General features: G+C 42.8%; 1 protein-coding gene across 1 annotated transcript in view; it reads left to right on the top strand.

Moving 5' to 3' along the window:
* Window positions 1–12,537, top strand: part of KCTD1 (potassium channel tetramerization domain containing 1) — an 87,456-nt gene that overhangs the window by 61,431 nt on the left and 13,488 nt on the right. The window contains exon 3 of the mRNA XM_082667218.1: window positions 4,692–4,836. Coding sequence (XP_082523344.1) covers window positions 4,692–4,836 — 145 coding nt within the window. The remainder of the gene's footprint in view (window positions 1–4,691; window positions 4,837–12,537) is intronic.

Genomic DNA, 12,537 nt, shown 5'->3' with positions numbered 1-12,537 from the left:
GAATATTGGTGGAAAGAATGGATGAATAACTGAATGACTACACAATAAAAAAGGAAAGAGAAATTCTTAAGGAACTGAGTCACGGTAAATTAGAGAAACCAGGTCCTCTAAATGAATGACTACACAAGAAAAAATTCTCAGTGATTGATTCACACTAAGTCAGGTAAGTCAGGTCCTATCCCTATATTCTCTTTTATTTAAGACCATTCTTTAATGCCAGGGAGAGGGGGAGCCACAGTGAGGAAGCAGACTAACTTTCCACCAAAAGGAGCTTAATTTCCTTGGAGATTTGGGCTGCATTATTTCCACCATAAACAAAAGTAGTCAACAGAGTTAATACTAAAAAGCAAAAAAGAGGAATGTATTTTAATATCTGTTAATGCATTTTTTTAGTGAACCTTTATAATTCTTTTAATTAATGAAATATTTGCAGATAAAAATGATAGTATGGGGGCTTCCCTGGTGGCGCAGTGGTTGAGAGTCCGCCTGCCGATTCAGGGGACACGGGTTCGTGCCCTGGTCCGGGAAGATCCCACATGCTGCGGAGCAGCTGGGCCCGTGAGCCATGGCCGCTGAGCCTGCGCGTCCGGAGCCTGTGCTCCGCAACGGGAGAGGCCACAACAGTGAGAGGCCCGCGTACCGCAAAAAAAAAAAAAAAAAAAAAAAAAGTGTGTTTGCAATTTACTTAGAAACTCCAGAGGGGGAGAGGGAGGCATAGAGGTACAGGTGAAACAAGACTGGACAAGAATTGATAGCTTTAGAAGCTGGGTGGACACATGGGGGTTCATTATATTATTTTCTCTGCTTTGGCATAAAGTTTGAAACTGTCCAAAGTAGAATGTTAAAAAATACATGTCAAAAAAATAAACTTGTGGAAGGAAGTTTTTCCCTGCATTGCCACTTGGTTCAATGAGTGTTAAAAAACAAAAAAGCAGCTGTACATCATCCGTAGCAAGCTTGGTCTTGGTCAGTTGAAAAACAGGAATGTTCTCCAAGGTTAGCAAACTGTAATCAGTTCCACATAGTTTTCAGGCACCAGAGTTTACAAGTCACTGCAGTTGATTTGTAACTCCATTCATATGTCCACAAGAAATACAGCCTGTGTCGATGTTCCCCTCTATTTGCTTAGCCAAACAATGCTTTTCCACAGCACATTCAATCTCGAAACAGACCCAGGACCCCATTTTACGATCACTGGCACCACCCTGTCTTTCCGCATTGTTTTCACAAATTCAAAACCTCCTCTTTTTAAAGTTAGCAAAAATCTGCAGCAGTGTCTCTTTTTATTACTTCAAACCTTTGTTGACCCAAACGCAGGGACTCTTTCTTCTCCCAGGGGCCTTTCACCGCAGCCAGGAATGTGCATTCATGTGGCCACGGGTTCTTCCTTCCCGATCCCGCCGTCCTCCTCCTCTCCAGCTCCTTCCGCCCCGCGCAGAAGGCGGGAGGGTTTTCCCACCAATTTCAGGCCACGCCCTTCCCACCTTCTGGTCCGCAGAGCGCGCCCTCCCCAGCCTGGTGCAAGCTCGAAGCGAAGGTTCCGGACCAACGCAGGTTCCGGGGCTTCGGTGGGTTTCTCATCTAACGCGGGGAGTCCAGTCCTTCCAGCTTCTCACCCCCTTTCGGCTTGAATGATTCCACCTACAGGCTCCATTTTTCCCACTGCCTCGCCCAGAGGTCGCAGTCACCTCCCTGCCCCCCCCCCCCGCCCCCACCCCACCCGCGCTGGGTCTCCTTTCAGATTTCCCTCCTCTTTCCTTTGCCTCTTTTCCTACGTCATCCAAGTCAGATCTGAAGGCGCTTCTGATTGCAACTATGCGCAGTTTCCCGTGTCTGCTGGAGGTGGGTTTTGTTTGTTTTGTTTTGATGGTATCCTAAAAGCCGCTTACACAACACGTTTCTCCTGTCTTGGAAAGCTCTGTATCAGTACACTTAAGCCAAAATTCTTCCTTTTACTCCTTCAGTCCTGTTCCCTACAGTGCCCGCAGGCTTCTAAGAACTGTTTTCGTAGACATTGTAGTTTTCGTTTGCTCCTTTGGGGTACTTGCTTTTGCTGTGTTCTTTTTGAGCGTGCCATGACTCTTTCTGTATTTTTCATCAACCCTGAGAAAAAGGGTACCTTTATAAAAGAAATGGAGACGCAGAGAAGTTGATTTACCCAGATTACAGCTAGTAACTGGCGGAGCCTCATTCCCCTCCTCACTCAGTCACTGCTTTACCCATTCACTCCGTGAAGATTTATTTTATTTATTTATTTGTTTGTTTGTTTGTTTGTTTGTTTATTTATTGCGGTACGCGAGCCTCTCACTGTTGTGGCCTCTCCCGTTGCGGAGCACAGGCTCCGGACGCGCAGGCCCAGCGGCCATGGCTCACGGGCCCAGCCGCTCCGCGGCATGTGGGATCTTCCCGGACCGGGGCACAAGCCCGTGTCCCCCTGCATCGGCAGGCAGACTTACAACCACTGCGCCACCAGGGAAGCCCGTGAAGATTTATTTAATCACTCATTCTGTGCTGGCGACCTTCCAAGTCTAGATTTTGAAATTGAGTATTTAAAAATTAAAAGCCTGGGATTTATTTAAGAATAAAATATTTACTTTTCATCTCATTAGTGAAGTGACTTGTAATCTTTGATATTAATTTACTTCAGGCCACAAAAATAATCAGTGTACACGCTTGGATTTCATTATAAAACTCTTGCTGAACAAATGTGAGGTAGAAATGAAAACTCTAGACCGAAAGCTTTCATTCAGCAGTGGTAATTCTTTTCATTCCAATCATTGTAGGGAGGCCCCTTTAAGATCAAACAGACTGTGCCCAAATCCCCCAATGCTACTTAACTAGTTGGGCAAGTTACTCATCATTTTGAGCCTATTTCTTCATCTTAAAAGGAGGATAATGGATTTGTTGCATACATAAAGTGCTTAGGTGAGTGTAAGTTATCTGGAAAACACTTAATAAATATAGTTCCCTTTTCTTCCCCTGTCAACTGTAAATTTATCATTAACAGTGAAGAGTAGAATGTTTTCATCATAGGCAAAGAAGTCTTATTCTTTCCCATCCTGCACCAAACTGTCCTGGAAACCGTATAAATGCGTGACAAAATGTGTTTTAGTTTCGCTGCCTCTTCTTTCTGTAGTCTACCATTTGATTGATGTGTTTATGAGAAATGAATGACAAGGTAGCATGTGGTGCAAGAATCCCAGGATGGTTGTAACCTACACCCTGGATGATCACCTTCAGTTCGTGGAAAGTTGGATGAAAATAGTAGTTGAGAGAAATACATTGAGTTTTAAAAATACGATCTGACTAATTAGTTGCTTTCTTCTTTGCCCTTACTACCTTCAGGTAGGACATGAGTTTTCTAATTATCTTTCAAAGATTGTTATTGAAACAGATTCACAAGTCTTTCTTTTTGGGGAGGGAAGGGAGCAGCTTTCCTATTTGTTGGTTGGTTTGTTGTATTTTAAGAGGGATGGAATTGTCGATTTACCATTACATCTGTCCCATTTCAACAATAAGATTAGAAAATTTCAAAATCATCTTCAAATCAAAATCATCATCAAAGCAATAAAGTGGTGTTCCAAATCAGAGAGAGACTTGTCATGAGTTCTACAAAATCTTTTCTTAAAAAATGGAACCATTTTCCTGCCTACACTGTTCATGAAAATCAAATGCACCTCTTGGCAAAGGAAGAGATTTCAAGTGTGTAAATTCTATTTTCTGATACAGGATATTTATTTGTCATTAGCCAACACTCTACCTGTTCATACTATAGATGTGACTGCTTTCTATTAACTGAGTATATACTGAAGTGTATAGTTTCAGCCTTCCTTAAAGAGATAAATGATAATGGATACAAAATGCTTTAACTGTAGCACACTTTTCAAATGTTTACTGTAAAGAGGAAAAACATATTATAGATTCCTGTTTTTAAAAATTACCCATAGCCACTTATGTTTCAGCACTAGGTCATACTTTTTGGGTGGTCAAATGTTTATATTTTATAACGATTCCTGGCTGTTACAGATGATTTTTGCTGAGACCTAGGAAACTAGACTGCATATTGTTAATGGAAAACATATTCTCTTAGATGAGTGATATTCTCAATTATTGTTTTTTATAATTAAATGTAGATGTTAGCATATAGGCATTGCTTTATTTTTAGAAAATTTGGGAGTCATGGGTAGGGAAAGCTCAGAAAACAGATTTCTTAAAAACAAAATTGCTTTTTTTGTAGACTCTGTTTAAAAGACGCTTTGGAGCAATTATATATATACATTTATATGTGTATATATGTGTGTATATATATATATATATATATATATATATATATTATAATGGCAGAGAGAGTTGTTTTAAGTAACACAGAGGGAAAGACATGATCTTCCATTACAATGAAAGCACTTAGCCATAATCACCATGTCAGGACATCTTCTTTACAGGTAAAAGACATTGAATAACAGAATTTACTTGAGAAAGGCTGAGACTATTTTGAATTGTCTGGTCTTGAGATATTTATCAAGCAGGGGCCAGTATTTCTCAGAGAGCCATAACTACTTAGTGGGTGATTTTCCCGGACTGCCATCTTCAAAAGTGCTACCTTTGACAGTGACACAAAACAGTAGCTCTCAGTCTTAGCGGCCGAACAATTGATTCTAATTGTCTTCACTGTTCCCTCTTTCCTATCACAGAATCGGAAGACTTTTTGATGGTACAGAGCCCATTGTTTTGGACAGTCTCAAACAGCACTATTTCATTGACAGAGATGGACAGATGTTCAGATATATCTTGAATTTTCTACGAACATCAAAACTCCTCATTCCTGATGATTTCAAGGTGAGGGATTCATATTAAATTACCAACAGCATAAATACGTGCTTTGTTTTGATATGCTCCAAAAAATATTTCCAGTTCTACGTCTTTAACATACACCAACTCTAATGGCATCAGAGGTTTCTGACATGGTTATATTGTCTTAATGAAATAGAGTATATGGTCATTAAAGTTTTACATGGCCGAAAGAGGACAGCTTTTATGTGAAGAATAGAATTACAACTCATTTTAATAGATTGAAAATAAGTTGGTTAAATTCAAAGCTTATTTCTGACAAGTCTTAGGTAGAGAATAAAAGGAAACCTCCTTAGCTTAATAAAGACTTTTTCTCCCAGAAATTTAAAGGAAGAATTATACTTACCAGTAAAATTTTAGAAGCGTTCCCTTTTAAAGTTACTAACAAGTGTTAAAGTTAGTCCTACATGGTGCTGGCAACTCTAGGCAATGAAATTAGACAAGAACGAATAGAAAATGTTAATATTAGAAGGGTGTATACAAAAATGTTATCTTTGCAACTGTTAATACTTCTCTAAATAGAAGATTCTAAAGGATCAATTAAATACTATTACAACTAATAAAGAACTCATTAAAGCATCCACATTCAGGGTCAATATAGTAAAATCAATAGCTTACCAATAGAAGAGCAAAAGCCAATTATAAAATGTAATGGGAAAATGTACCACTAACAGTAACAACAAAAATTATAACACCCAGGAATAAACTTAAGAAATATGCAAAGCCTGATTAAGAAAACTGCAAATCTCTACATACAAGTTTAAAACAAGAATTGAATAGATGAAGAGACATTCTCTGTTCCTGGTTGGGAAGCTTCAATATTGTAAAGATGTCAGCTATGCCCAAATTAACTTATACATTCAGTGCAAACCCATTTAAGTCACAATTTTTTTAAAGGAAACATGACCCATTTATAAAGTTTGTGTAGAAGAAAAGAATGCTTAAGAAGAGCTAAAAAATATTTGGTGGTGATAGTAATGGTGGGCAATAGTGGATGTGTCCTACCAGACATCACAACATACTATAGCGCTACAGTGATTAGAAAGTGTGATCCTGATAGGGCTAAATTATACACATAGATCAATGGAGAAAAACAGGGTTTGGAGACAGATGTGTGTGTATGTAGGAATTTGATATATTATAAAGGTGGTATTTCAAATCGGTGGGAAAAGAAAGGAATAGTCTGTAATTGGCAGTGAGACAATTGGCACTAAGACCTTTGGAAAAAATGTAAAGCCAGAGCCCTATCTCTGTCATAAGGTCACCAAAATTCCAGGAATAAACATAAAAATTAAAGCTATAAAAAGTATTGGAAGAAAATAAAAAGGAGTTTCCAAAAGTATAATTTTCAGGCAATGAGGCAGTCTACTTAAGCAAGACTTACTACCCAGAAGCCATCCTTAAAAAAAGAAAAAAATTGTTGAACTAAAGACACCATATACAAATAAAAGACAAGTGTCAGACTAGTTGAAATATTTGCAACAAAAAATTAATATCCATCATAAAAGAGCTCCTAAAAATCTGTAGGAAACATTCAAACAACCCAATGGAAGACATTTTAAAATGTAAACAACAGTTTCTCAAAGAAAAGAATAGAAATTGCCAATAAACATTTGAAAAGATATTCAATCTCTCTAGTATCAAAGAAACAAAACTTAAATGAGATACCCCCTTTTATCCGTCAGATTGGCAAAGATGAAAAAATTGGTAATATATAGTATTGGGGAACATATAGTACTGGGGAATATATAGTATTGGGGAACATACAGTGTGGTTGGGAGTGAAAACTAGTAAACATTTTTGGAGGACAATTTAGTGGTAGTTTTAATTTAGTTTTCATTTAGCAATTCCATGTCTATTAATTTATCTTCTAGAAGTAACACATAAATATGCAAAAATATATGTACACAGAATGTTTATTATAATTATATTTGTAATAGTAAAAATTGGACACAAAAATTGTTCAACAATGGCAGATGTTTACAAATATTACACACTATTCATACTGTGGATTAGTTGATGTATGGGGGAAAAAATCACCAAGATTTTTTTCAGTGAAAGCATTAAGTTGCAGAATATGTATAGTATGTTTCTATTTATGTAAAAACGTATGGGTATGTATGTGTAAATAGATAGAAAAAGATCTAGAAGAATAGATCCCAAATTAATAGGGGTTCGGCGGGGCTCTCATCCATCCTCTCCTTCAGGGCTTTGACCTGTAGAGTATGGGCCAAGGATGACTAGCCATATGGAAAAGAGAGTGTAGAAGGGTCATATCATGTACGCATTTCTCTTACATGAAAACAATATACATTTGGCAGAAAAATAAGAGAATAATAACTGTATCGAGTGTGTGCAGTTCCCCGCAACCCTGGAATGAATCGGAGGAACTCTTGTGACTCTGTTGCTCCCCAGCCAGTTGGGGGTTCCCGGGGGCCTCTCAGAGCGGGCCTCTCACAGTGCTGAGCAGGATTCCAGGGTTTACAGACATTGGAAGTTGGTTTGTGCAACGTGGCTCCTAAATGCAAAAGTCGGCAACTTTACCAAGGATGGTCTCTTCCAACTTAGGAAGGAAAACGTATTGCGAGTCTCTAATACGGCGCCTTCCTAGACGGTGTTCAAGGATGCTCTTCAACGTATACACTCTTCTCTCTAGTTGCCCCTTCCTGCCTTCCCCTCGTGCCACGCCATTCATCTGCGAGCATCGTCCGCAGAAGCCGCAGGGGACTCTCCGGGCTGCAGCCCTCAGTCTAGGGCTGGGGACCCACCTGCTTAGACACGAGGGCAGAGCGAGCCGACGGGTTTAGACAGAGGGGCCCTCGCTGCAGGGACCCCCAGCTGCAGAGTTGACAGCCGGCCGCTTCGCACACCAGCTGCAGCGGACGGGAGCTCGGAGGGAAGTCTTCTAGAAAGCAGGCAGAGGCCCTACGTGGACATGCGAAGCGGGGCTGAGTCCTGCACTGGGCACAGAAGGGAAGGAAGGAGTGGGGGAGGGGGAGAGGCCTGCTGCGCGTGGGCGGGGCTTCGGCTGGGACCCCAGCCTCTCATCAGACCCGGCGCCTCGGGTGGCAGGCGTTGGCTCCCGGGTTAGGGCTGGGAGAGCAATCGGCGAGTAGAGAAAGGGCTGAAAGAATGAGAGCCAAGGTTTCCTTCCTCTCTGGTGTTTTCCTAGAAGGAAGGCACTAGGAGTGGGAAAGTGGGTGGAGGAGAGAAATTTCACCTTTAGTCCTATTTGAAGGTGATTGCATTTCCAGACGCCCACTCAGAACAGTGACCTGGATAGTTCACTGGCTCCTTAAACGAGCTGCCCACCCAGGAGCTGGGGGGCGGGGGGGGCACCGCCTCCTCCCCGCCGCCAGCACCGTGAAACCCGCTCCTCTCCCCTTGCGTCCTATCCATCTCAGTGAAAATGCCAGAATCCACCGTCCTGCTCCAGGCCCTACCCTCCCACATCCATCCATCGGTGGCTCTGCCTAGAGTACCCTCCGGATACTTCTCGAATCAATTCACCCCTCTCATCCCCCCTCCCTAGTCCAAGGCCCGGCAACTCTCTGGATGACTCAGGGTCCCTTCAAAATTGGTGTCCCGTCTCCCACCCTTACCCCTTCTCATCCACTCTCCATGTTGAAACCGGGAGACACTTCTTTCCATTAAACTTTTTTTTTTTTTTTTTTGCGGTACGCGGGCCTCTCACTGTTGTGGCCTCTCCCGTTGCGGAGCACAGGCTCCAGACGCGCAGGCTCAGCGGCCATGGCTCACGGGCCCAGCCGCTCCGCGGCCTGTGGGATCTTCCCGGACCGGGGCACGAACCCGTGTCCCCTGCATCGGCAGGCGGACTCTCAACCACTGCGCCACCAGGGAAGCCCTCCATTAAACTTTTTATTTTGAGATCATGGTGGGTTCTCATGCAGCTGTAAGAAATAATGGAGAGATCCTGTGTTACCCAGTTCCCCCCCAGTGTAACATCTTGCAAAATTATACTATAACCTCACAACTGGGATGTCAGCATTGTCACAGTCAAGGTACAGAACATTTCCATCATGGCCAGGATCCCTCCTGTTGCCCTTTTATAGTTATGCCCTCCTCTCTCTCCCACTCCTCCATCTCCCACCCCATCCCTCACCAAGGGACACTTTTAAAAAAACATCGTGTATAGCGACTTGCTCCTGCTTCAAACTCTGCAGGAGTTTCCCATTCCTTGTTCATGGAGCAAAGCAGCACATCCCCGTCAGAGCGCACAAGGCCCTGCCTACCTCACCCGGCTCTTAACCTACACATGTGCCACACCATCTTCTTGTTCCCCTTCAGAGCAGCCCACTCTGTCTGCTGCTCTTTCCCTGGCCTTAATTTGTCACTTAGGGCTCATCATATTCATCACTAAGCCATCGTGTGCCTACTCTAGCTTAGATTTGCCTGTATCCCTGCTTCTCCGTGGTCACACACAGTGTATTTGTAATTATTTGTCTCTGTTGTTTAGCGCTATGTACCCAGCTGTATGTTAGCAAATGCTTTCAGCTACAAGTGTTGAAATAGCCAATCAACAGCACCTTAAACTAATGGAGATTTATTTTTCTCACGTAAGAAATCAGAGGTCCATGGCTGTTGGCAGTGGTATCTGCTCAGTGATGGTATCAAGGACAGGACTCTCTCTTTTTGTTTTGTCATCCTCAGTGTTGACGTTCTGGCCTCAGGCTTGTCACCTCAGGGTCTTAAGGTGACTGCCACAGCTCCAGGCATCACATCCTCATTCAAGGCAGGAAAAGGGGACAGAAGGCTTATAACTCACAAGACTTTGTCCTTGTCAGAAGATTCCCAGGTTCTCTTTATATCTCATTGGCTAGAACTGAGCCTCCCCTAGCTGCAAAAGAGGCTGAAAAAGTGAATTTTTTTTTTTTCAACCTCTACAGTGAGAGAAATGGGCAAAGGCTAAGGGGTTGGGCACAGCTATTGGGGAAGCTAGCCAGCAGTGTCTGTCACACTGGCTCAGCCCTGCACATAGTAACATGTAAATATCTGTGGCATAAGTGAATGAATACACGGATGGATGAGTAAATGAATGAAGTGAGTCTCATATTCAAACCAGATTCTCATTCATACCTGGTCATATACTTCCTTATATTTGAACTTTGGATATTTTGTATGTATATCCTGACCCTTTAACTACTTTGTAAGAGTCTCACAAACAGGATCATTTTTAGATTTTTCTAGAGGACATTGTGTGCTGGACACGTAATAATTACTTAGTATTAATTAATTTAAACACAGCCGAAAAAGGTCAAAAGAATCATAGGAGACCAGAAGCTAACTATAAGTAGGCACTACACTTCCATTTAAAATCATATAGGACTAAATGGAAATTATAAAACATGTATGTATGTAATATCATCATCCTAAGCTACTTGTCAGGGTAATATATTAACTTATAATTTCCATGATTAAAAGAGATGCAGGGCTTCCCTGGTGGTGCAGTGGTTGAGAGTCCGCCTGCTGATGTAGGGGACACGGGTTCATGACCTGGTCCGGGAAGATCCCACATGCCGCGGAGCGGCTGGGCCCGTGAGCCATGGCCACTGAGCCTGCGCGTCCGGATCCTGTGCTCCGCAACGGGAGAGGCCACAACAGTGACAGGCCCGCGTACCGCAAAAAAAAAAAGAAGAAAGAAAAAAAAAGAGATGCAGACTCCAGGGAATATAAAACAATTTATGGGGAATTACAGTCAGAAAATGATAATAGCCATTTGTTTTTAGTTGCAGTATGTTCCAGAAACAGAGCTAGGTGTTTTAAACACATTTAAATGTGGCAGGCATTATTTTTCCTCCAAGAATATTCAGGTTAGATGCTGGGGAGAGAAAAACTGCATGGGAGATAAGCTGTGGCCCATTCCAGAGGACAATCCCTTGAGGACTCACCCAGTCACCACCCCCAGCCCCCTACCCCTGGCTAGGATTGGGATGGGTGCTTCTCTGTACCTTTGGTGCTCCCTTGGGATTCCAGAGCTCTGAAAGACCTGCTGTTCATCAACTCTAAGCACAGAACACACCCTTTAACTGCCTAAGGTTTTAACTGTAGCCCACACTTGGGGAAAAAGACAAAAAGCATGTCACATGAAACTCACATATCCCAGGGCCCTGCAATGTTTCCCACAGAACCTCTGGGTGACAGACAGGCTGTAAATTACAGGGAGTCTGGAACCTGGCAGAGCAGCCAAAGAACAGGTGATGATGGAGGTGCATCCACCGCAGTCCGTGCGAATCACAAACGTGGGCGCACACAGATGGGCTCTGTCTGCCCGTCCCTGAGCAGCACTATAGTGCTTTCTTCCTTGGCAGAGTTTATCTCCTGACCTTGGAAAAGGGACACGGCATTTGGCTTGTGGAGAGAATCTTTCTTACTGGGTTTGCAGGGAGAGCATTCCTTGATGACCTGCTCCCCTCTCCAGCTATTTAATGCTGGGTTGAGCAAATGTGTGAAATCACAGCATCCTACGACCCTGAAAATCTCGTTCTGCAAATGTGCTGTCTGAGCTAGATACCCATTTAACAATTTAGATAATTTCATACTTCAGAACACCACTTAAGTGGCAGCTGCTTGTGCGCTGCTCCCACTGAAAGGCGTTGGAATCTGTTCTCTAGATAAGCGATTGTAGAACTTCTCTGCCGTGTTTTATTATGGATAATAATAAAACTTCCCTTCATTTCCCCTCACCCCTAATTATACTGATTTGTTCACTGTTGCTCTATTTTCTGCTCACTCCCAGGCATGCATGGGCGTGTGTGGGTGCACACACCCATATACACACGCATGCGCACAGTTGGAGTTCCCAGCACATCAGGAGTCCAGAGCTTTGGTTCCTTTTTTGATGGGGAACCACAAAATTACCCCTCTCTAGGCTTCTATTCTGAACCCCTTTGGTAAGTGCCTGCATGTTGCTAACATCTTTTGTGGTCTCTGGATAGATGTCTCCCCTTCTTAGATAAAGAAAAATTTGCTAGCAGACAGCCTCCAGCTTACCTCTCCCTGGCTTAAGTTCAAAAGTCTATTAGTTATTTCTAATAACCTTTTAATATTTCAGAAGAAGTATATGTACGTTGTAGGAAACCTGGAAAAATAGACAAGCAAAAAGAAAAGTTTCAACAGTATATTCCCACCACTCAGAGATTGCCGATGTTAAAACTTTAGTGCATAGGCTTCTGGGTCTTTTTGCTATGCTTATTTCAGACAATATCTCTACCTTTCCATTTTAATAAAATTTTATTTCCTCTAATACTGCAACCATATTCAGATTTCCCTGGTTGACCCCGAGAATGTCCTTTCTATGTGTTTTTTTTTTTTGATCCAGGGATTCTTTATTTTTTATTTTATTTTTGGCTGCATTGGGTGTTTGTTGCTGCGCGCAGGCTTTCTCTAGTGGTGAGTGGGGGCTACTCTTCATTGCAGTGCGCAGGCTTCTCATTGTGGTGGCTTCTCTTGTTGAGCACAGGCTCTAGGCGTGCGGACTGCAGTAGTTGTGACATGCAGGCTCAGTAGTTGCGGCTCACAGGCTGTAGAGCACAGGCTCAGTAGTTGCGGTGCACGGGCTTAGTTGCTCTGCGGCATGGGGGTTCTTCCCGGACCAGGGATTGAACCCCTGTGCCCTGCATTGGCAGGCAGATTCTTATCCACTGAGCCACCAGGAAAGTCCCTTCTGTG

The sequence above is a fragment of the Grampus griseus genome (genome assembly GCF_964374135.1).
Source record: "Grampus griseus genome assembly, chromosome: 12".
NCBI classification, from domain to species: Eukaryota; Metazoa; Chordata; class Mammalia; order Artiodactyla; family Delphinidae; genus Grampus; species Grampus griseus.
Note: the sequence above shows the minus strand (reverse complement) of the source record. Positions and strands in the feature narration are given on the sequence as shown.